This window comes from Gopherus flavomarginatus, chromosome 7 (genome assembly GCF_025201925.1).
Source record: "Gopherus flavomarginatus isolate rGopFla2 chromosome 7, rGopFla2.mat.asm, whole genome shotgun sequence".
NCBI lineage: Eukaryota > Metazoa > Chordata > Testudines > Testudinidae > Gopherus > Gopherus flavomarginatus.
The window spans coordinates 88,175,090-88,199,971 of record NC_066623.1 but is presented as its reverse complement, the minus strand read 5'-3'; the positions used below and the strand labels follow the sequence as shown (position 1 = coordinate 88,199,971).

Here is a 24,882-nt window from a genome sequence, read left to right as displayed (position 1 = left end):
TGTAACTCACTGTACCTAGGAGTGGAAACAATAGAAATGCTCCATTGTTATGCAGAATGTTTTGGCTCACCTCCTTAACACTACACCACAATGAGCACATTATCTATGTGATCCACTTTCTCCACTGGCTTCCAGTTCACGGCCACGACCAGGTCAAAATCTTGGCCTTTATCTTAAGAGCAATAAAAAGGTCACAACCAGATTACATCACTGCTGCCTCTCTATACATAACCCAGAAAGACATTGGTGCCCCTCTGGGATAACGCAGCTCAGGACAAAACATGTACAAATCTGAGCAAATGCTCCTATAGAGGATGGACTAATTCAAAGTCACTCCACCTTTAATGCATACTGAACAACCTTCCTGTTGCTAAACCTTTCCCACAATAACTAGATTAGAATCTGATGTGATAAAAATATACATTTACAGGGACATCAATTTGAAAAGCACATTTTCATCTAAAGATATCATAGCTTCTATTGTTATCCACAGCATTCCCAGCGCAGCAAAAGATTAGAAGAAATACTGTTGTTCCTTTTCCCGTCAGGTAGCTTCCTTTGTGAATTTTTCAACACTTGGTAGAGAAATGTAAATATATCTTAGTACGATTGCTATAAAAGTGCTAAGTAATACCAGTCTAGGTTGTCTATGTAGGAGTGTGTTAATGTGCTTGTGAGTGTGTGCTACCTGTATGCGGGTGAGTACTGCATCAGGCAAGGGTGCACTCTGCATGGGGGGGCTCTGAGTGCTCTGGGGTGAGGGGGGCATGGGATTGGGTTAGCTCTGAGGGTGAAGGGGCACTCTGGGGGAACAGGATGGGAACTAGCTGTGTGGGAGAGGGTAGCAAGATGGGAGGTAGCCATGGTAGGGGGTGCTCTGTAGGGTGCGAGGAGTGGGATGGGGGTAGATGTGGGGTGATGGGTTGCTCTGTGGGATGGGAAGAGCAGGATGGAGTAGCTGTGGGGTGCGGTGGTGCTCTGTGGGTCACAGGATGGCGGTAGCTATGAGGTGAGGGGGCATGCTGTGGGATGACAGGAGCAACACAGGGATAGCTGTGGGGTGAGTGGGAGGAGGTAACTGTGGGGTGAGAGAGGCGCAGGGTGGGGTAGCTGTGAGGTGAGGGGGCATAAGGCACGGCAGGGAATAGCTGTGGGGTGAGGAGACATGAGGCACGAGACGGGATAGCTATGGGTGAGGGGCACGCTGTGGGGTGAGGGGGCACAGGACAGGGATAGCTGTGGGGTGACAGCATGCTCTGTGGGGTGGGAGGAGAAAGTCGGGGATAGCTGTGGGATGAGAGGGCGCGAGGCACAGGATGGGGGTAGCTGTGAGGTGAGGGGGCACGAGGCACGGGTAGCTGTGGGGTGACGGGGCACGAGGCATTTGACAGGGGTAGCTGTGGATGATAGAGCGTGAGGCACAGGATGGGGGTAACTGTGCAGTGATGGGGTGCTCTGTGGGGTAGGAGCAGCAGGGCAGGGGTAGCTGTGGGGTGAGGGGGCGCGAAGGACGGGACGGGAGTAGCTGTGGGGTGGGAGGAGCAGGGCGGGGGTAGCTGGTGGGAGGACGCTCTGTGGGGTGGGAGCAGCAGGACGGGGACAGTTGTGAGGTGAGGGGGCGCGAGGCACGGGACGGGGGTAGCTGTGGGGTGGGAGGAGCAGGGCGGAGGTAGCTGGGAGGGGAGGGGGCGCGAAGGACGGGACGGGAGTAGCTGTGGGGTGGGAGGAGCAGGGCGGGGGTAGCTGGTGGGAGGATGCTCTGTGGGGTGGGAGCAGCAGGACGGGGATAGTTGTGGAGTGAGGGGGCGTGAGGCACGGGACAGGGGTAGCTGTGGGGTGACGGGGCACGAGGCATTTGACAGGGGTAGCTGTGGATGATAGAGCGTGAGGCACAGGATGGGGGTAACTGTGCAGTGACGGGGCGCTCTGTGGGGTGGGAGCAGCAGGACAGGGATAGTTGTGGGGTGAGGGGGTGCGAGGCACGGGACAGGGGTAGCTGTGGGTGAGGGTGCGCGAGGCACAGGACGGGGGTAGCTGTGGGGCGGGAGGAGCAGGGCGGGGGAGCTGGTGGGAGGACGCTCTGTGGGGTGGGAGCAGCAGGACGGGGATAGTTGTGGGGTGAGGGGGTGCGAGGCACAGGACGGGGGTAGCTGTGGGGTGGGAGGAGCAGCGCGGGGGTAGCTGGTGGGAGGACGCTCTGTGGGGTGGGAGCAGCAGGACGGGGATAGTTGTGAGGTGAGGGGGCGCGAGGCACGGGACGGGGGTAGCTGTGGGGTGGGAGGAGCAGGGCGGGGGTAGCTGTGGGGTGACGGGGCTCTCTGTGGGGTGACAGCAGCAGGGCGGGGGGAGCTCTGCCCCGTGTCACACAGCTGCGCGGCTCCTCGCCCTACGTAGCCCACCCCCGTGTCCTCAGCCGCCCTGGCCGCGCAGGACACCGGCAAGCGGGCCGTTGAGCACGGAGGAGGCGCCTCCTCGGCCGTCATTTCCGCCGTGTGTTTGAGTGGGGGCGGGGGGGCAGAGCGCTCTCCGCCTCCTCCTCCTCCTCCGCGGCGGCCGGAGACACAGACCCAGCGCGGGCTGAGGGAGGGGAGGCAGCCGAGCCAGCCGCAGCGCCCGCGGGCGGAGCCGCCAGACACCCCCTCCCGCCGGAGCGACACCGCACCCTCCCCCCATCGCCCGGGCCCGGCCATGGGGAACGCAGCCACCGCCAAGAAGGGCAACGAGATCGAGAGCGGTGAGTGAGTGAGTGAGACCCCGTCCCCTGGGGAGGGGGCCCAGCGGGCTTGGGCCCAGCGCGCACACAGGGCCGGCCCAGGCCCCGCGGCCTAGCGGGCTGCAGCGCGGAGCCCCCTGGCCAGCGCAGGCCTTGCAGCCAGGGCTCTGCCTAGCCAGGTGCCTGCGGGGGAGGGGGGAGATCCAGGCTGTAAGGTGCCCGGGTCCACGTCTCCTCCAGCCTCGTAGCTGCTGGTGCATCGCCCATCCCTGGGTTTAGTGTTTCGAGCAGCATGGTTGTAAGCGGCTTAAATCGCCTTGTCCCAGCCTAGCGTACCGCCGAGCCAATGCCGCGCCGACCCGCTGTGCCAGGCTGTCCCACAGCAGGTGTCTGTCACACTCACAAGCTGCTGCTCTACGAGCTTCTCCCAGTTTAGTCGGCTTCCCAAAGAACCAGCCTCTGCTTCTGGAGGAGGAGGGGCTGATCTAGAGCAGTCTGTCATCCCCCTAGCCTTCAGCCTTTCAAGTGTTCCACAGCGTTTATTTCTCCACCCCTGTACACACCTTTGATTGCAGAGACGACATTGAGTTGGTATCATTATACAGCTTTCTGACTATGCTGTGATTTATCAGTGCATATGTATTTTTATCCTACTGGTGTGAATGTAGGACAGAAACTCCCCAGTCTTCCTGGATTGCTGAACATTGTCATCTCCTCCCCCACAAACTATGTAGGAATCTCATTTAGTGTGTCTGTATTGTTGGGATGTATACATTCTACTCATTGAAGTATTTATTTAGGTATATAGGTAAAATGTTTATTTTAAGTTTCTTTTGGTTTTTACAAATGAGCGAGGTAGCTCAATATTGAACTATGTGAATTTGTGGATTTTGGGGGTTTGTTCCAGGTATATCATCATAATCGTTAAATAATTTAAAGCTGATTAAATGCACCAAACTCTTTTTTGTTTGTTAACTGGCTCGCTTACTACTTTATAACCTTGGATAAGTTTCTGTTGGGTAAATTGCATGGTAGGGTCCAGTGTAAAACTGCTTATTTAAAGAAATACTGAACGTTTACAAATGCTGTATTCTTACAACAGTGTCTTACCTCTATCACTAAAAACACCATTGGATTATTATAAATGAAGGAACTTTAAATTTGCTGTTGTCATTGTTTGTTTACTTTTTCCATTTATTTATCCCTTAAACTTAGTCTTGCAATCAGATTTATGCAGGTAGACCCCACCCACCACCACTACCACTATCACACAGAGCTCCATTGATTTTTCTGGATTCATTTGCAGGATTGGACCTTTGCTTGGACAGTGAAACTAGACTGTTCAGTTTTAGTTTCTGGTTCAAAAGCACTAGTGTGTGATGGTAGAGTTTTTTGATTTACAAATATTTTATGAGATATTTAAAAACTATTTTGATCTTTTTAAAAGATCATATTTGTTTGGTTTTATAAACATAAAAATACCCTGCACCTGGACAACTTCTGAAATGCTAATGATAAAACATTGCATTATACTTCTTTGACAGCCATATTTCTGCTGGTTTATCTTGTTAAATTAAATCTTTGGTTAATGGGAATAATAAAGACTTGCATTAGTCTTTTACACACCACCAAATAAAGCATTTAGGAATTCTGAGGCACACAAACAGTGTATTTCAGAACTTCTCTCTCTCTCATTTTTGAAGTGTTTACTTATAAAATGAAAGTCCTGGATAGATTGCTGTAATTAGATTTGTAATTTGTCAGCATACTTAACACTAGGAATTTCTGTAGTGACATTACTTTTGTAATTAGGGGATGAAATAGACCCTTTCTTCTCTACCACTTGTATAAGACCTGGATTTGTTAACTGTGTGGGATCAAATAATTGTAAATTTGTATGTAGTAAATTATTGGAAGCAAAAAGGGATATTCAGCCTTGTTTATAGGAGTAAAAGTCTCTCAGGAAAAAGAGTGATTTGGATTTGTTGTTAAAGTCTGGTCTAAATTTTCTTTGATCACCCAGTCTTTATGCTTCTTTTCTGAAGAGTATATGATGCTTGATTTGCATCATATACTCTAAACTCTAGAATACTTAATAATGTGGAATAAATTATGCAGGGTGGCAGCAGAAAAATACCCAGGGATTACTAAAGGGTGATAATATGCCCTTAATCCATGCATGCAACTCATGGTATTATGCGTCTCAAGGGCATACTGAGGTTTTTGAAAGAACAATGGAGGGTAACTTGGCTTGTACTGATTACTACTTTCAAAAGCAAATGTAGTTTAGTTTAAGAGCTCTTTTACTGTCTCTGGTCAATTTAGATTATAACCATATGGTTGAGTGGTCCATTTATGTAGCAAAACCTGATATGTTGAAATGTAGTCTTGGTGTTTTCTTTAGCTTTTTGTCTTTTTGTTACAAATGACTTCAGTAACTAATAATGAACTTTGTATGGTTGCAGAATAAATAGTTGTATATTAGTCGAAATAGTAGGATGCAAAACATAATCTTAAAAACTGCATCCAAACAAGACTTGCAAGTGAATGGAATCAAAATGGTAATTTCCAATCTACCGCACTATGTTGTAGAAGGTAGCATAAAATACCTTTTGTATCTGGGACTAAGAGGGAGTCATAAATTGGTGTGACTTACATCATATTGTTATCTAGTATGTAAGCAGGTGGATGTAAAAGTGGGATGTAGCCTACTTCACTTGATGTTTTATACTGTTAGTTCCTTTTTCTGCTATCCCCCTCTCTTCCAGGCTATCATTGCATATAGTAAACTTATGCCTGGTATACATCTAAAATTTAGGTTGATCTAGCCACGTGGCTCAGAGGTGTGGAAAAACTATTACCCTGAGTCACACAAACCTAAACCCTGCTATAGACATCACAGGTCAACAGAAGAATTCTTCCACAGACTCAATCTACTTCCTCTCAAGTAGGTAGGTTAACTGTAGCAATGAAAAAATTCCTTCTGTTGCTGTAGCAAGTGTCTACACCAGGGGTTCTCAGGACAAATTTTTTTGGTGGCCTCAATGTGTGGCTCCCAGCTCTTTCTGGTGGCCACTCTCACAGTTTCCTGAAATACTTAATTAGCTTTAAGAAAAACAATTAAATATAAACATCCAAATCATTATAACTTATTTATTGCTAGCTAGTAAGTCTGTTGTGAAAGGTGATATTAACATACAAATATCACTTTTCACATCAGACTTACTCAGTGCTGCCAAGCCTGGGGACAAATTAAGCCCTGGATAAGGGTTAGGGAAGGCGGGGGTGGGGAGTGGGGCTAGAGCCTGAATCCTTGCTGCTGGAACCTAGGGCCTGCCACTGTGCAGCCGGAGCCTGGGATTGGAGCCCAAAGCCCCACTGCCAGAGCCTGCCAGCCCACCACCCCAGAACTGATGCTCAAAGCCTGAGCCCCACCACCCTTGGGAAGGTGAGAAACTCACTGGCTGCTTGCTCCTCCAGCATTGTGCCCCAGGTGTCTCCAGAAGAGGGCAGGGCCCAACCCCTGTTGGCAGCCCCAGCAACCAACACCAAGGTGGTGCATCCAGGAGCAACAGGGAGAGGGAGAGGCTGTTATTCCCCCCCACACACACATCCCACGGGGCTGTGGCCAAAAGAAAATTCCCTAGTGGCCACGTTTGAGAAACACTGGCACACTATGGTACTTCTGAGTGGATCAGAAGATAATGTAAATTACACAAAGTTGGACTTCCTTAAATGCATTTCTGCGTTTGGCCTTTTGTCTTTGTATAAATTTAATAGGACACAATGGACTAAGTTTTTTTTTTCTTTTTTTATCTATTTGACCCCCATTGAATTTCCTGTATATGAGAACAAAGTTTGCCCCACTGTCTAAATAGCTGAATCTGGTTTAGCGCAATTTTAAATATAACGTGGAGCAAATTAAATTTAAAAAGAACCCTTTGTTGATTTACCGTAACTTATAGCTATCTGTGGAAGAAAAGAGTTATGTTTTATTTATATTTTAACGTTAGTTTTATTAAGATGAATCTTTGTCTTGGGTGCAGTTTTAATAAAGGAAATATGACTTTACTGTAGACTTCTAAATTAGAACAAGGACAACAAATGACATTTGGTCTCATAAATTGATCTCTTGCTCTAGAGCAGGGGTTCTCACAGTGGGGGTCAGGACCCCTCAGGCGATCACAAGGTTATTACATGGGGGGTCATGAGCTGTCAGCCTCTACCCCAAGCCTCACTTTGCCTCCTACATTTATAATGGTGTTGAATATATTTTAAAGTGTTTTTAATTTACAAGGGGAGGTTGCACTCAGAGGCTTGCTATGTGAAAGGGGTCACCAGTACAAAAGTTTGAGAACTATTGCTCTAGAGTACATGATCAGTTTGATAATGTTTTAACATTATCTGGCCAGTCTAAATAGTGTTGAATAAGTTAACCACATCAATTGCAAAGCTTGTAGGAAGTATTTGTTCTTTCTATAAATTATGAGAAATCCAGTGCTTTTGAGTAATATGTAAAGCTCTGCATTACTTGCTCTTTTTTTAATCTGTGAAATAGTGCAGTTACAACATGAATTAGTTTGGAAATTGGTTTTTAATCTTTTACCATCTTCTCTGAGGGAAGAAAGTTGTTGCAGTTTTGAATCTCAGAATAAAATCTTAAATTTACCCCTCCCCCCAAAAAAACCCCAACTTTTTTGGTTATTCTAATATTAGTTACTAAATTATATTAAAGAACACATAGGTGATTAACTGCTATTTAATTGAAAGTTTTATACACTTTTTCTGTTCTTTATATTCATTTTGAAACTGCTCAATTTCAGTAACTTTTAAGTTAGTCACTAGTCTTTGTCCTTGCCACTTTTTTTTAACAATAATGTGAGATATGGAGTTGCTTAATTTTTTTTTTTAACTTTTTTAGAGTTGATGTGGAAGCTTTGAAGATTAGGTGTAGTTTAATTTTGATTCCAAATACCTCCTCTCATTATCTGAGAACCATATACTGCATTTACAGGAACGGTTGGACTATGATCTAACAGGTCTTTACAAGCTCAAACTTCTGTGATCTTCAGATGTACATGTTTGGGGCGGGGGGAGATGGATAGTGGCTCCTTTAAGGGTCCCCATCTCCAAAAGTTAGGAAGGATTGTCTCACTGGGGATGGGGTGGGAAGGTATCACCTGAGAGGGTGCTTTGGCTGGTTTGCTCAGATATGTCATTGGCCCTTATACAACTGAGAAAGTAGTATATATAGACCCTGTGCCTCCAGCCTGAGCGCCCTCTCATTGATTAGCATAGTACCAGGATTGTAGGTCTGCTGTGGACATTTTGTTAGTAGCCTTTTTTGGGACAGGGAAGGAATTTTCACCTTATGGTGAGATTGGCCAGAATGGGGTGACTGTTCAGGTCTTCCCCACAGCTGTTCGGAGATAAAGGTCAAGTTGTGACACTTTAGCAGGTGTCTGATGCAGGTGTTCATTTCTTAAGGAGTCCTGTTCCCTGATTAAACTAGAATTTTAAATAGACTTAAGGGAAGAAGCTGGGAAATGGGGCTGGGATTCCTAAGGTCTGGGGCAGTGAGGAAACAACCCAGTTCTTTAACCTTCATATGAGGGGAGGACATTGGGATCCTAACAGTGTTTTTGGGGACCAGCTGTGGAGAAGTAGGGGTTGAGGGGCATCTCTCCACCAGGTTGAAATTATTCATAATGTTGAGTGTCTGGTAATTCCCAGATGAATTAAGGTGATAAGGTTGTCATCTAATTAAACTATGGGCCTTGCATCTTGTGTTTATTTTTCCATATGTCTGGGACAATGCGCGTCTGTCACATGCTCGCTCTCCCTCTCTCCAAACTAGTAACACTGCAATATCTTCTGTATGAGGGTGCGCCTATTACTGTCAGCCCTTCTTTGCATTCCCCTGAATTATTTGATGCATTGTTGTTATGTATTTGTTAGAAGTGCTTTGCCTTACCAGTCAATTTCAACAGTTCTGAAGAAGCTATCTTTGGGGGTGTGGAGGGTTGTTTATTCTTCATGTCCAGTCATTATTTGGTCCCTCCATTGAGGTTACCAATACAAGTTAGTAATATAGTTGGCAGTTCCTGTAACATAGATGTTTGTTTACTAAGAATTGGACAGGCCATCAGTTCATTTCATACAGCCATTGGACAGCCATTCGCTGATACACGGCTATGTCATTACTCACCAGTGGTATAGAGGTGAACAGTTCTATACTCCATTTCTAATTTCCTGAGTCACTCAGTCCCCTGTAACGATTGTCTTTTGGACATTGGGATGTGATATTTAGGGTTTGACTGTAGTTTTGTTCAATGGTAATAATCCTTTTGTACAGTGAGTTTATGCTCTTTGACTTTGAAATTGCAAATTGACAACTTCTGAAGTCTTGTTTACACATTTAAATACAATAGATATAGGGAGTATATCCTGAAGGGTACATAAAAGGAAAATCTTTACTCCAGTGATGTTTCTTGTACATCTACCATCCACAAATAATAGATTTAAAATTGTTGTCCTATATTTTGTGCTCAAACTGTCTGATATTTATTAAGTGGGCTTTCAGCATTACTATTTCACCTTCTCAAAATCAATATTGGTTCCAGTTACTTGCTGAACTAACATTTGAAAATATCTTTAGTGGAATTATCCTAGTTAGTGTTTTGGGGATGGTCACATGTGAGAATCTCCTTTCAAAAGAGACTCAAGATTAGAGGAGCAGAGGTCTTACAGGTTAGCATTGAGCTAGATTTGCTGAAATGTGTGGGAAATCTTGTGCAATGCCAATTCATAGTTTGCCTGTCCATAAACTACAATTTATTTTGTTTTGGTGTAATTAAAAAAAACAAACCCAAAACTTTTCACAGCTCAAAATTCCCTAATAGCAATTTAAAATAATACATAGAAAAGATAGTCATACAGCAGCATAACAAATTTATGTTAATATTTTGGAGTTGTTCCGTCCTTTTGAACATTTAGCTACTGTCCCTTGTTCCCGTTTGTGGGCTCAGATTGTTTTCCACTTTAAAATATCTTAAGTCATTTGATGCATTGTTATGTATTTGTTAGTAGTGCCCATTCATTTACCCACCCATCCACTCTCAGAAGCATGTCAGTATCAAAAGTCATGAACATGTTTTGAAGAATCATTGAATACTTGGCTTTTGGCATTTTTAACGTAACTAAGGCTTTAGGCTTGTCTACACTTACATTTTATAGCGCTCCAACTTTCTGGCTCCGGGGTGTGAAAAATCACCCTCTTGAGCACAGTCAAGTCTGGGTGCTTTCAAGTGGTAGTGTAGAAAGGCTCTGAGCGCTGGGAACCGCGCTTAGAGCTAATCGCCTTGGGGAGATGGGTTACCAGGAGCATGATCATACTGCATTTCAAAGAGCTGTTGCAGGAGCATTCCTGCGACAGCGCTTTGAAGTTTCCAGTGTAGCCATGCCCTTTGTCTACCCTGCACAGTTATTGCAGTAATTGGTACCAACCACTGGGTGATTGAGCAACCAATCTGAACATCTAGATTAGCCTAGCCCAGGTGTTAGTATTCCTACAGCAAATCCCTACCTGCTTTCCTGTGTCCTGACTATTTGTACACTCACTGTCATGTACCTGTGGGCATATTCCATGGTTCTTTGTGCTAAAACACTTCAGTATTCTTACCCAGTAAAATGTGTCAGTTGCAGGTCTTGCTGTAGGGATTGACAGCACAGTAGATGTAATCATGCCTTCACGAGTTAGGTTATCACAAGTTGATTAGCCCCATGATTGCTTACGCCATGGTGTATCTTGCAGTGAAGATGCAGACTAAAGGTTTGTCTTTACTGCTGTAAAAAGATGATGTTTTGCAGTGGGGTGACATTCATGAATTATCCTAAGGTAAAAATACAGTGAAGATAAGGTATTTTAGTTTTACTGCAAGATAAACTTGCTGAGGCCAAGTTCACCTCCATGAGTTTACATAGCAGTAAAACTAGAATGCCTTGTCTTCACAAATTTTTTTTTTTAGGATAGCTAGTGCATGCTAATTACCCCAACATAAAAATTCAGCTTTTTTAGCAGTGAAGACGGGCCCAAAGAGAATCTCAAGTACTGCAAATCAGTAATGAGTATTCTACAAGAAGACAATTGTCACGTCATAACACAGAGAAACATAAAATATGTCTCCTGTGACATTTGCAGTGTTGCTGTAGCCATGTAGGTGCCAGGATATTAGAGGGACAAGGTGGGTGCGGATCCAATAAAAGGTATTTCAACTTCTGTTGGGCAAAGAGACAAGTGTAGCTCAAAAATGTCTCTCTTTCACCAATGGAAGTTGGTTCAATAAAAGAGATTTTCTCACCCACCTTGTCTTTCTTCCATGACATGGTTGTTCTTTACCAGAGTAAATGTGACATCCTGATGATTATCCTGAACCAAGTTTTCTCCATAAGAACGATAGAGGAACTGTTGTTGTGCTTTGTAGTGGCTGGTTTTTTTGGTAGGCGTTGTATCTGCTTTATAGAATAAGGTAGGCTAAAATAATTAACTATCTTATCTAAGTTGTTGAAACAGTCAAGAAAGCTAGAAAATCCTTTTTCAACTTGAAGCATCATTCCAGATATACTTGCGTGTTCAGTCTATTTGTTTGTAGGGGTACATTTTTGGTTTGTTATCACACTGCAGCTGATAAATTTTTATCTTACTGTTAAAAATTTAGGAATGTTTAACCACAGGGCGCCAGGAGTTCTGATTTCTTACTGCCAATAGCAAGTACATACTTGGTAAACTATTGCACTTGGGGTAAGCCTATGCTACAGCAGCCGCACTACAGCTGTGTTGCTGTGGCACAGTAGTTTTGACATTTCCTACATAGATAGAAGGGGTTTGTCCATCAATGTACATCTCTACCTTGATATAACGCGGTCCTCGGGAGCCAAAAAATCTCACCGCCTTATAGGTGAAATCACGTTATATCGAGTTCAGGCCAGTACAGGGTGCTGGACTGGACCGGCTTCCCCACGGTGATTTAAAGGGCCTGGTGCTCCAGCCGCTGCGGGGAGCCCTGGGCCCTTTAAATCACCACCGGAGCTCTGACAGCAGGACTCTGGCGGGGATTTAAAGGTCCCGGGGCTCCTTTCAGCGGCTGAAGCCTCTGGCCCTTTAAATCATCGCCTGAGCCTGGCTGCCAGAGCCCTGACGGGGATTTAAAGAGCCTGGTGCTCCAGCTGCTGTGGGGAGCCCTGGTCCCTTTAAATCATCGCTAGAGCTCTGGCAGCGAGGTCGGGCGGTGATTTAAAGGGCCTGGGGCTCCACACAAATTCAGATATAATGCGTTAAAGCAGTGGGGCTCAGGTGGCGCTTTAAAAGGCCTGGGGCTCCCCGCTGCTTTACCGCGTTGTGTCTGAATTTGTGTTATATTGGGTCGCATTCTGTCGGGGTAGAGGTTTAGTTAATCCACCTCTCTGAGATGTGGTAGGTTGGTCAACAGAATAATTATTTCCTTGATTTAGTTGCGTCTACACCAGAGGGTTAGGTCGACCTAACTACAGAAATCAGGATGTGAAATTTTTCACGTCTGTGAGTGACGTAGTTTCTAGGTTGATTTAATTTTTAAGTGTAGCTCACGCCTTGCTGTTAGCACTGAAAAACAAACACACTAATTGTGGTTTTAAAGAAGGATGAAAGAAAAACCTGGCAGCCTGAGTAGGTATTGTATCAAAGCAGCAAACCTGAGATTTAAACATGAAAAATACTGTTACTTTCTCTGCACCTAGAATCTGTTTTTTGTTCTTGTCCCTGAGAAGTGAATTGGAGATGACATAATTAATGGTACATATGCATAGATGAATAGACAGATAAACTCCAGTAGTATTTATGGTGACTTTTGATTAATGTGATATTAAGCAGTTTGAATTTTTTTGTCTATGTTACAATGGGTAGTGGAACAGTAGGTGATACGTTTAATTTAGGGCTGTCAAGCGATTGAAAAAAATTAATCTCGATTAATCGTGCTGTTAATAATAGAATGCCATTTATTTAAATATTTTTGGATGTTTTCTACATTTTCAAATATATTGATTTCAATTACAGCACAGAACACAACATGTACAGTGCTCACTTTATATTTATTTTTATTACAAATATTTGCATTGTAAAAAACAAAAGAAATAGTAGTTTTCAGTTCACCTAATACGAAAACTGAAGTGCAGTCTCTTTATCATGAAAATTGAACTTACAAATGTAAAATTATGCATTAAAAAATAAAACAGTTTTTTTGTGCAATGTAAAAGTTTAGAGCCTGCAAGTCCACTCAGTCCTACTTCAGCCAATCGCTCAGACATACAAGTTTGGTTGCAATTTGTAGGAGATAATGTTGCCTGCTTCCTGTTTACATTGTCACCTGAAAGTGAGAACAGGCATTCACATGGCACTGTTGTAGCCAGTATCACAAGATATTTACGTGCCAGAAGTGCTAAAGATTCCTAAGTCCCTTCATGCTTCAACCACCATTCCAGAGGATATGCGTCCTTGCTGATGATGGGTTCTGCTCAATAACAATCCAAAGCAAAGCGGACCGACGTACGTTCATTTTAATCATCTGAGTCAGATGCCACTGACAGAAGGTTGACTTTCTTTTTTGGTCGTTTGGGTTCTGTAGTTTCTGCATCAGAGTGTTGCTCTTTTAAGACTTCCGAAAGCATGTTCCACACCTCATCCCTCTCAGCTTTTGGAGACACTTCAGATTCTTAAACTTTGGGTGGAGTGCTGTAGCTATTTTTAGAAATCTCACATTGATACCGTCTTTTCATTTTGTCAGATCTGCTGTTAAAGTGTTCTTAAAACGAACATGTGCTGGGTTATCATCCGAGACTACTTTAACATGAAATATATGGCAGAATGAGGGTAAAACAGAACAGGAGACGTACAGTTCTTCTCCAAGGAGTTCAGTCACAAATTTAGTTAATGCATTAATTAATGGAAGCATGTCCGCTGGAGTTGTGGCCAAAGCATGAAGAAGCATACTAATGTTTAGCATAACTGGCATGTAAATAATTGTAACGCCAGCTACAAAAGTGCCATGCAAATGCCTGTTCTCACTTTCAGATGACATTGTAAATAAGAAGCAGGCAGCAGTATTTCCCGTAAATGTAAACACACTTGTTTGTCTTAGCGATTGGCTGAACAAGAAGTAATACTGAGTGGACTTGTAGGCACTAAAATTTTACATTTTGTTTTTAAGTGCAGTTATGTAACAAAAAAAATCTAGATTTGTAAGTTACACTTTCACGATAAAGAGATTGCACTACAGTACTTGTATGAGGTGAATTGAAAAATAGCATTGCTTTTGTTTATCATTTTTACAGTGCAAATATTTGTAATAAAAATAATATAAAGTGAGCACTGTACATTTTGTATTCTGTGTTGTAATAGAAATCAATATGTTTGAAAATGTAGAAAAATGTCCACAAATATTTAATAAATTTCAATTGGTATTCTATTGTTTAACAGTGTAATTAATCGCAATTAATTTTTTTAATCGCAATTAATTTTTTTGAGTTAACTATGATTAATCGACAGCCCTAGTTTAATTATTATAGTTTAAGCTTGCAATAAGTTTAATGTATTCATCTTCTAAATGGTTTTTATAGATGAGTGTAAAGTATAACTTAATCACAGATAAAACACTTCTGTCTATAATAAGACAACAGTTTTATTCAAATTAGCAAGGTTCAGGCATTTCTGTGTTAACTGACACTTGGGTCAGTCTGGTACACAGAGGTTCTAGTCATATAATTCCAGTTGACAAAAATAGGGCAGGAGTGGGAAGGGAGAAGGTGTTGCAGGGCTAGAATCAGTGTGGGAGGTGGTACCCTTGTGAAGGTTTGAGACTCTTTTAACATGCACCAGTATGGCAAAGGCAAATGGTACGCATTGAATTAATACAATTGACAAGTCTATATCTTTAAAATGTCTGATTACTTCTGCTACAGCTTTGATATTTATTTTTTTTAAATGAATATAATTTTAATGGCTAATTTATGTTTAAGTAATACATGCATTGATGGGAAATACACAAAGCTATAGTAGATTTATTGGACAAATAAACATTTAGCTGTACCAAAATAGCTTAGTGTATGTATGGTAAGGGTACAAGCTTGTGAATGCAGGTTATTTACCTGATTAAAATAATTGTTTTGAGCTTTGGAAGTCCTTTGAGCCTGATTGTCCCTCGCTTTCACTGGTGTGAAGAGAGAGTCAGGCCCATTTTGAATACATCTATATCGTTGTACTTTTCTACAGTGTTCTCTGCAAATCGGAAAAATAGTATTGTTCTTAGGGCTGCTGTTTTTAAAATTCTAGGCCTCAGTGATACAGTTGGATTAGTGTTGGAGCCCCATTGAAATCTGGCACAAGGGTCCATCCAAGCAAGGTGGTTTCTGAGACTGGAGCTCCAGTTTGTAAAGTTATTGGGAGAATAGACTATCAATAGTGCATTCCAACATTATAGCCTATCATCAAACTGGCTACTATGCATGTTTACTAAGTCTGTGCTCCAAAAACTTAGGTAAGTTATGTTTTTAAAAGTACTCATTTTCTGTAAACTGTATTTCAGAGTGAAATAATTTAAGACACCATTTCATATTACAGATTAATGTCCTGCATAAATATCAAATTGCAAAACAAAGCAGTTTTAGTTCCAGGAGTCTTCAATAGCTTCATATACAACTAGGTGTCCTGGAAGGTTCATTGTGGATAGTGCTTCTGTAGAGTTGAATAATTATTTTTATATTCATTAGAGTTATGTTCTCCTTGGTGAATTTTTTGTATGCCAAGTTAATGATAAAACTTCAGAAACTAAAATGAAAATTGAATTTATCTTAGGTTTCTGTACTGAATGCTCTTAATTATGGTGAAGAATGGTGTAATATTAGGTACGATAAGTTATGGCATATGGTACTTTATTTAAGGTAAATGTATCTCTCTGCCAAGTGATGGCCCCCACCCCTAATTGTCTACACTACTTTAAAGGATATAAGTGGGTATTCAGTACACAAAAATGGCCTTAACTCAATATTCATTTCAAGTTGATGGCTTACTTTTAAGGTGGAACACTATTACAGTTTTAATCAAGAAACAATGTTAATGGGGAATGTTCAGACTCACAGTTTATGCCATCAGCTTTCTGAAAGTTTTCCCAGCTATCTGTACACCCCTTAACGGAACGTAATGCTTTGCGTCGTTACTCTAATTAGCTGCTATAGCATGGTTTTTTATTTGAGGTAGCAAATAATAGAAAATAAACTTGTAATCCAACAACATATTGTAGAAATGTTTTAACAAGTGAACTTCATATTGTTTTTTAATTACATTTATAAAACAAGAAAACTGAGGATTCCTCAAAAACCTGAGAGATGGAAATCCTACCAAGTGTTGTTATAGTACAACAATAATACTGCATTCTGACCTATTTTCCCCTCTAATTTAATATATGTCTATGCTGCAAATAAACACAAAACAAAACCCACCCCATGGCAGCGAATCTCAGAGCCTGTGTCAACAGACTCAGGCTTGCAGGACTCGCTATTGGGCTGAAAAGAGCAGTTTAGATGTTCCCACTCGGGTTGGAACCCGGTCTCTGAAATCCACCCCGCTTGCCTGGTTTCAGAGTGTAGGCTCCAGCCTGACAGGCTACTCTGCTATTTTTACTCCTGTAGTGTGAGCCCCGCAAACCTTAGTCAGTTGAGCCTGGCTCTGAGACTTGCTGCTGCAGTGGGGGGTGGGTGCGTATGTATTTTTGCAGCGTAGACATACCCATAGCGCTGATCTACACTACTGCAGCAAGTTGACCCAAGTTACGCTACTTCAGTTACGTCAATAACGTAACTGAAGTCAACGTAGCTTAGGTTGACTTACCGTGGTGTCTACACTACGCTGGGTTGATGGGAGATGCTCTCCCGCCAAATTCCCTTACTCTTCTTGGGGAGATGGAGTACCAGAGTCCACTTGCTAAATCGACACCACTGCATCGATCTACCAGTAAGTGTAGACATGGCCTTAGAAACATCTCCCTCTTTGTTCAGAACTGATCGTTTGCCCTCACTCTAAAATTAAATGTGCAACACTGAGGGGCAATTAAATGGCTTAAGCAAGGCCAGTAGTCGTCATCGTCTTCTTAGTGTACGCGCAATGTGCCTCAGGAGGCATATGACCAGAATTCATCACTGAATTTGGTCCCACTGGTTGAATCATTAGCTTCCCTGGCTTGAACTGGGTAGTGACGGGGAGTGCGACGTGTATGTTGATCTATGCCAGTAGTAATTGAGTGTCTGGTAAGATATGAAATACATTGAAAATTTTGGTCTAGATCACATTACAAAGCCATCCGTGCATTTAATCTAAATTTGTTAAAAATACATTATTTTCACCCAGGCAATTCATGCAGAGTAGCAAAAAGTCTTCTATTAGCAGATTGTCTCCAGATATTTAAGTAATACAGTATGGTTCCTTGTTAACTTGGCAAGCAAGCAAACAAACTGGAAGAATAGAGAAAATACCTTCCCCCTCCCCATCTCTTTAGTTATGGTAATTGTAGGTGTTTATAACAAACATAGATCAAATAGTTTCAGACAGAAGTAATTTTTTTTAATTGACAGTCCCTTTAAAATCATGTTGTTTTCAGAAGCTGATAAGTGCATAAAAGTTTGTTTCATCTTCCAAGTGTAACCCCCAAAGAGATTACCTATATTCCTGGGGCTCTGTCTGCTGGCAGGTCAGGGAGAGGCACACTGTCCCTTGTAGGGAGGGGGAGCCAAGGCAGACTCAGAGTCGGCCCGGCAACCAATAGGGAGTGAGATGCCCTTCCCAGGGAACTCAGGAAGAGGGAGAAACCATTTTTTGAGACAGTCTGGAGCCAGCCAGGGCAAGGGCAGGACTGGCTGTGTGGGGAGCTGGTGAGTCCCAGGTCTGCAGGCAGCGTTCCTCCTGAGAACTGGCCTCTAGGGACCTGAAAGCAAGTTCTCTCAGTTGGGTTTTTCCCTCTCCACTGATGACTCCCAGTTTGTAGAATTTTGCTGGGAAGCTTCCCCAGCCAGGCTGAGTTAGCTGTCCTGCTCCCTAGGTGAGACCAGTCACCACATGGTCAACTCTGCTCTCTCTGCTAGTCCAGTGCTGCTGCCTGCTGTGAGTGTGTCCGGACACTGGGGTAGAAAACTAGAGTTTAAATTTTAGTATAGTTGTGTAATCTACACCTTGAGCCCTGCATCCGTTTGTGGTGAAGGGAAATCCTGGGACGAGAAGCAGTCTGACTCCTTCCTGAAGAGGATCCCTGCCAGCAGAGATCAGCCCCTCTGCAGTGACCGAGGAGTTCAGAGTCATCTCTGAACCTGAGGGTCACTCATGAAGTTTGTGAGTGCATCATCTTTTAGTTAGTCAGGGAAATTGTTTTGGGGACCCCCTGTTCCCTGAACTGTATCCTCAAGCCAGGAAGTAAGGGTTTGGGGATTTTATAACCTGCTGCATATTAAACCTGTGGAGGGACTTAAACCTCCTCCCACTTGTGAGTCCTTTGAGCTGTACTGAAAACTGTCAGCCACACTGCTAAACCACTGCAAAAAAGATATGGTCATAGGTCATTAGGGCCTCAACAAAGTACATGTACCAACAGGACACTAATCTTACATTTTTCTACCTCAGATCACATGTTTGGGAAAAGTCACGGGTATTGTCAGCATGGGCACTAGTGACCCTAAGAATAGTGTTTTTACCCTGTTATGTTATGTTTGTCTCCTGTTTAATATAATTACTGTGTCGAATATATTCTATGTATTTGTTATTTCTTGGGAGTCTTCAACTATCTGTCAAGTAAGTGGGGGTTACCCTTTGGTTAGAATTTTCCGCCCAAGCTACCCTAGTAACCCTTCCAAGAATGAGCAAGAGGGGTGGAGGCACCACCAAATAAATTCATAGGGGAAAAATAGAGAAGATACACCCTGCTGAGTGGGTTGCGGGATCCAAAAAACCCCAGACGTGTCCACCAAAACCTGTAAGCAGATTGGCATTAAAAAAGGTAACTGGGTGGAGAGGGGGCATTACATAAATTTGTCATATCTTTTTTCCTTTTAAAGCAGTTTTTTTCTAGCAGATGCTTAAGACAATAAATTTTTTGATGAAAAGCATCTACGTAATTTACAGCAGTATTCTAGGACCTGTTTGTTTGTCTGCATCAGAATAATAATAATAAAAACTGTGGCTATAACTTACACTTTTTGAAAAAATTGCTGTACCATTGCACTATTATCGTTTTTTAGCATGCAAGACTTGTGCTGTAAGAGCAGCTCCTGATTTTGCTGACAGTAGAATAGTCCCAGATTGTTAATGTCTCAAAAATAAGGTTTTAGCATATAGGGGGCTGCTAACTGAGATTCCTTTCAAGGTATTTCTCATTTAGTTTTGCATTGCAGAGAGGGAGAGATATTTAACACTCTCTCATGTTCCTCTGGCATATTCACTGCCTTGATCCATGAAGCAGGGAAGGTATTGATAACGTGAGGCCTTTGGGGATTTTGGGAGCTCTCCTAGACACTAGTATGCCTATGCCTGCTCAGGGGAGTGGGATGAGGATGGTAGGAAGCCTGCTTCCCTTTCCAGCTGGGACCAAAATATCTCTAACTTTTTGTTCCTGCAAGCCTTACCCTTCCCTATAGTCAGAGTGTTGGGAGGGGATATTGTCTTCCAGTGTTTTTACAGAATTTCTCCAAAGTTGATACAGGAACTGTGCACTTCTTTTTCTTTCCCGTGTGCATGGATCCTCCAGTCTTGTGTCTTGTCCTTGGGCTTAGGACAGTGGAAATCTGTGCAACAAAAAGAGCACTTTACAGTTTCTGCACCATCTGGGAATACGTGTTTGTTTATTTGTTTTCTCAGTCTATGAAAGTGAAGGGGATAACTTGGGCAAGGTCTTACTAGTTTTATTCTACAGTTAAATTAACTATAACCGTTCTTTTAAAATATGGATGAAACTGATTGTTTTCTGCAGCCAGTGGGAGCTGCGGGGGTGGCAGAGTGCAGAGCCGCCTGCCACACCTCTGCCTAGGAGCAGCAGGGACAGGTCAACATTTGCATGGAGTCACCTGAGGTGAGCGCTGCCCAGATCCGACACCCCCTCCTGTGCCCTAACCCCGCACCTCTTCCCTCACTCTGAACCCCTCATGGTTGTTCCTCCACCTAGGAGCAGCAGGGACATGTTGCTGCTTCCAGGGAGCCACATGGAGCCAGATAGGGAGCCTGCTGGCCCCGCGCCAACCGGACTATAAACTAGACTTTCTAGGAAGATTAGAAAGGTCAGTTGTTAGAGCTTTCTGGTTGGTACAGGGCTGGATAACACAGCTTTTACTGTACAAGCTTTCCACATACTTTCAGTGTGCTTCAGTCATGCTGTGAAGAAAATGTAGTTCATTCTCCATACATGGCATTGATAATAGCAATGTATTTGTGTCTCTCCTTTAATTTTCTTCCTTAAAATTGAGCTATCTTAATCTTGCAAAGGATTAGCACAATACTTCTGAATAGAAATACTTCACTTACGTTGCCTGGTGGTAGACAAAGTTCATTAAGATCTCATTATCTTAATCCAGTTATATCTCTCAGGTATGGAGATTATCATTAATTTAATTGGGCTATTGCTGATCCTGTTTTGAGGGGGAAGGAGTTTGTTTTTTATACTTCCTTTTACATTCTTTTCGGGTTCTGTGGGTAATAAGAGACTGTATGCATCTGTGATATTAAGGATCTAATGTGGTGGGGAATCCTATGAATTGTGAGCAATGTCTAATAAGATGTTTTCTTTAACAAGACGCATGCATCTGGTGCCAGCTTCTTGAGCACGACAATAGCAAATCTGTTGATCTTCAGAGTCAACTTGTTATTTGTGGAACACTTGAGACACGTTTATAGAAGTTGACTGTAATTCACAGTCAGGGGTCTGGTTCATTTATAGGAAATAAAGCAGCAGATGGAGTTTAGATTTCTGTGGGCAGAAGACAGAGTAGTATTTTCACTGAGGCAAGGTGTTAAATAGTATAGCGATGAAACCAATCTGTTCTTTGGGTAACCTGACGATGGAAAAAGCTTATATTTAATGAATTGCGGTTTAGGTAGAGTCTGTGCTTAATCATGCAGAAACTGGGTGTAGTAGAATACATGTTGTCATTATGGGAGTTGGAGTACTTTAAGTGCATTCTTAACCCCAAGTCATATACTGTAGGTTTTCTGGGAAAGCAAGGTAGTAAAATATTCCAGAAGGAAAAACTCCTTTTAGAAGATGGAGATATGCCAGCATTGGGCCCTATTTAGCATATTATTAGTGGACTAGGTAGTAAGCAGTAATGTTACATCATTAAGAATTATGGCTGTTGATTAGTTGCAGTTAACTCACATGATTAACTCAAATTAATCGCGATTTAAAAAAATTAATTGTGATTAATCGCAGTTTTAATTGCACTGTAAAACAATATGTCCGTCCCTAATGCGGGTTCGGTGAATTTTTTAATTGAGAGAGGAAAATTAAAACCAGACAGACTGAAAATTTAAAATACCACGTGGCCGTTTATTAACAGGGAGAAAATCACAACTTGGGCTGGGGAGGAGCACTTCTACCAACTAACAGTACTATTAGAACAAAACATTCACACAACTTGAAGCAATCTATTTACATTCATTAACAAGGAACCAGATAATTCAAAATGAACTGCTCTTTAAAAATTAAGATAAATACACCAAATTAAATGAACTGTGTGCACATTAACCAAATACTACTATCAAATACACCAATTAACTTCAATAGCAGTTATTACAACGACTCAATTCTTATATACAGTATATACACAACTTTACATCAGATAACAATATATGCAATTCTGTACCAAATAAGAGAGGGGAAAAGAGAAGAGGCTAAGCAAAGCACAGAAAGAAAAATTAGAAAGCATGTACTGTATTCCAGGCACAGCTGACCAGCAGTGTAGACACCAGAAGCATACCGAATCCGTAGAAGATAACGTTGAAAAAGCAATAAATGACACGTCCCGAGGAGACCCCTGGCTGAAGGGTTGATCTGGTCCTTCAGTCAGTACATGGATACTCCCGCAGATCCTGGCACGAGGCATGGTTTTATTCAAAAGCCCTTTTACACTTGTTGAAATCTGATCGGTCCCTAGCTCCTTCACCTTCCAGGCTCCGAGCTGGCGTCCTCTACGTAGATAGAATTTGCACACGGCACACTAGAAGCTGCTAGAAGCTGCACTCAGCACACTAGCATGGTTTTGCATACAATCCTAATCTGACCGTTTGAACTGAACTACGATTGGTCAGATTGAGCCCCTTTGCTCACGGCACGCTGGTGTTATGCACACAGCACTAACCTGACCCCTGGGTGGCCAGGCAAAAAGAACGGGAAACTGTATAGGGCACTATAATGTTGCACACCGCACCTTAAGATTGCACACAGCACCACGGTGTTGCACACGGTACCAGTGTGACCTTTAGATGACCGAAAATTGGCCATACAGACACCATGTTAGCTTTTGGGCTGCGACACAATAGAATACCAATTGAAAACTATTAAATATTTTTGACATTTTTCTATGTATATATTGTATTCTGTGTTTTGTAATTGAAATCAAAGTTTATATTTATTACAAATATTTGCACTGTAAAATGATAAACAAAAGAAATAATATTTTTCAGTTCACCTAATACAAGTACTGTAGTGCAATCTCCTTATCATAAAAGGTGAACTTACAAATGTAGAATTATGTACAAAAGAAATCTGCATTAAAAAATAAAACAATGTAAAATTTTAGCATCTGCAAGTCCACTCGGTCCTACTTCTTGTTCAGCCCATCACTCAGACAAACAAGTTTGTTTACATTTGCAGGAGATGATGCTGCCCGCTTTTTGTTTACCATGTCACCTGAAAGCAAGAACAGGAGTTCTCATGGCACTGTTGCAGCCGGCGTCACAAGATATTGATGTGCCAGATGTGTTAAAGATTCATGCTTCAGCCACCTTCAGGGGACATGCATCCATGCTGATGATGGGTTCTGCTCGATAAGAATCCAAAGCAGTGCAGACCGATGCATTTTCATTTTCATTATCTGAGTCAGACGCCACCAGCAGAAGGTTGATTTTCTTTTTTGGTGGTTTGGGTTCCGTAGTTTCCTCATTGGAGTGTTACTTTTTAAAGACTTTTGAAAGCATACTCCACACCTTGTCCCTCTCAGATTTTAGAAGGCGCTTCAGATTCTTAAACTTTTGGGTCAAGTGCTGTAGCTTTCTTTAGAAATCTCACGTTGGAACCTTCTTTTTGTTTTGTAATTGAAACAACATGAACAACGTGTGCTGGGTCATCTGAGACTGCTATAACATGAAACATATGGCAGAATGCGTGTAAAACAGAGCAGGGGACATGCAATTCTCCCCCAAGGAGTTCAGTCACAAATTTAATTAACACAGTATTTTTTTTAATGAGCATCATCAGCATGGAAGCATGTCTTCTGGAACAGTGGCCGAAGCATGAAGGAGCATATGGATGTTTAGCATATCTGGCACATAAATACCTTGCAGTGCTGTCTACAAAAGTGCCATACAAATGCCTGTTTTCACTTTTTGGTGGCGTTGTAAATAAGAAGAGGGCAGCATTATCTCCTATAAATGTAAATAGACTTGTTTGTCTTAGCGACTGGTTGAACAAGAAGTAGGACAGAATGGTCTTGTAGGCTCTGAAGTTTTATCTGGATTTGTTTTTAAGTGCAGTTATGTAACAAAAAAAAATTTTCCGTTTGTATGTTGCACTTTCACAACAAACTGCACTACAGTACTTGTATTAGGTGAATTGAAAAATACTATTTCTGTTTTTTTACAGTGCAAATACTTGTAATCAAAAACACAAATAAAGTAAGCACTGTACACTGTGTTCTGTGTTGTAATTAAAATCAATATATTTGAAAATGTAGAAAACATCCAAAATAGTTAAATAAATGGTATTCTATTATTGTTTAATAGTCTGATTAATTGTGATTAATTTTTTAATTGTGTGGTTAATTGCAATTACTTTTTTTTAATCGTTTGACAACCCTGTTAAGAATATTTTTCTCTCTCTCCCAAAATATTAACACTAAACACACAAGATTAATAACATGGAAGATAAAATTTTGTAATTTATTTCCACTCAATTTTTTTTTTAGATATTGTTACCAAGGGGAATTTCTTTTTGCCTTGGGTGAAAAAGATGTGGTTGATCATTTATTATACAAGTACCATAATGTCCCTCAACTTAAATCAGTTTGTATCCTGTAGTGGAGCCAAATCATTCCCTCTTGTGTAAGAACAACTACTCCCATTGTGGAATTTCTACTGTATTATCCCATTGTAGGGTACAATTTGTCTCTGTACTTGCTGTGACCCACAGCAGTGCCTTTGTAGCATGGTTATGTTGGTATTGCCCTTGCAGAGACTCCTTTTGGTTCTGGTTGCCTCTGAAACTGCCCAGGGGGAAACAGAGTAGGGTATATTATCTTTTCTGGTGATTTGTCACATGGTGGTAATATTGATGCTATTCATGTCTGCTTCTTTTGGGAGAGTCCTTCTGTGTGTGAAGCTTTGGGATATGTTCTGAGATTTTTGTTGCAGTAGAATACAGCTTCTTTACACTATTCTTTGGCAGCAGACAATCTTAAATCTCGGAGCACAAAAATAAAATATTTATTTCTTATGTGATTCTCTCTTCTAATCGGTATGGTTCTGCAAGTATATACTCAGTTTAATTACCACAGCATTGGAAAAAACCAAACATCCAGAATTGCTGTTTGAAGTACTAAAACACTGTATTTAAAGTCCTATTTAAAGTTCTATATTAAATTTCTGTTAAAGTATTTTTAGAAATTAGTACTGTACAAGTAAGAGAGGCTAACTATTGGTTAGTGATGGTAATTTTTAAAATAAGAGAATGATATTCATCTTTTGAATGTTGAATTGTAACAAAACAATTTGGTCATAAAAGATATTTTATTGTAGTTTAAAAGTAACCGATTAATAATAATAATTAATAAACAATATCTTAAATTTTTATAGCTTCTTTATCCAGAAGGATACTAAAGCACTTTACATACTGTAT

General features: G+C 41.8%; 1 protein-coding gene across 2 annotated transcripts in view; it reads left to right on the top strand.

Annotated features, from left to right (window-relative positions):
- Positions 1–2,418: 2,418 nt before the first annotated feature.
- PRKACB (protein kinase cAMP-activated catalytic subunit beta) overlaps positions 2,419–24,882 on the top strand; it is a 122,381-nt gene continuing 99,917 nt past the window's right edge. Inside the window, exon 1 of one of the 2 annotated variants that reach the window (XM_050963507.1) lies at positions 2,419–2,734. In XM_050963507.1, coding sequence (XP_050819464.1) covers positions 2,689–2,734 — 46 coding nt within the window. In that variant the 5' untranslated portion in view covers positions 2,419–2,688. The remainder of the gene's footprint in view (positions 2,735–24,882) is intronic. The other variant, XM_050963508.1, reaches the window with a different exon arrangement.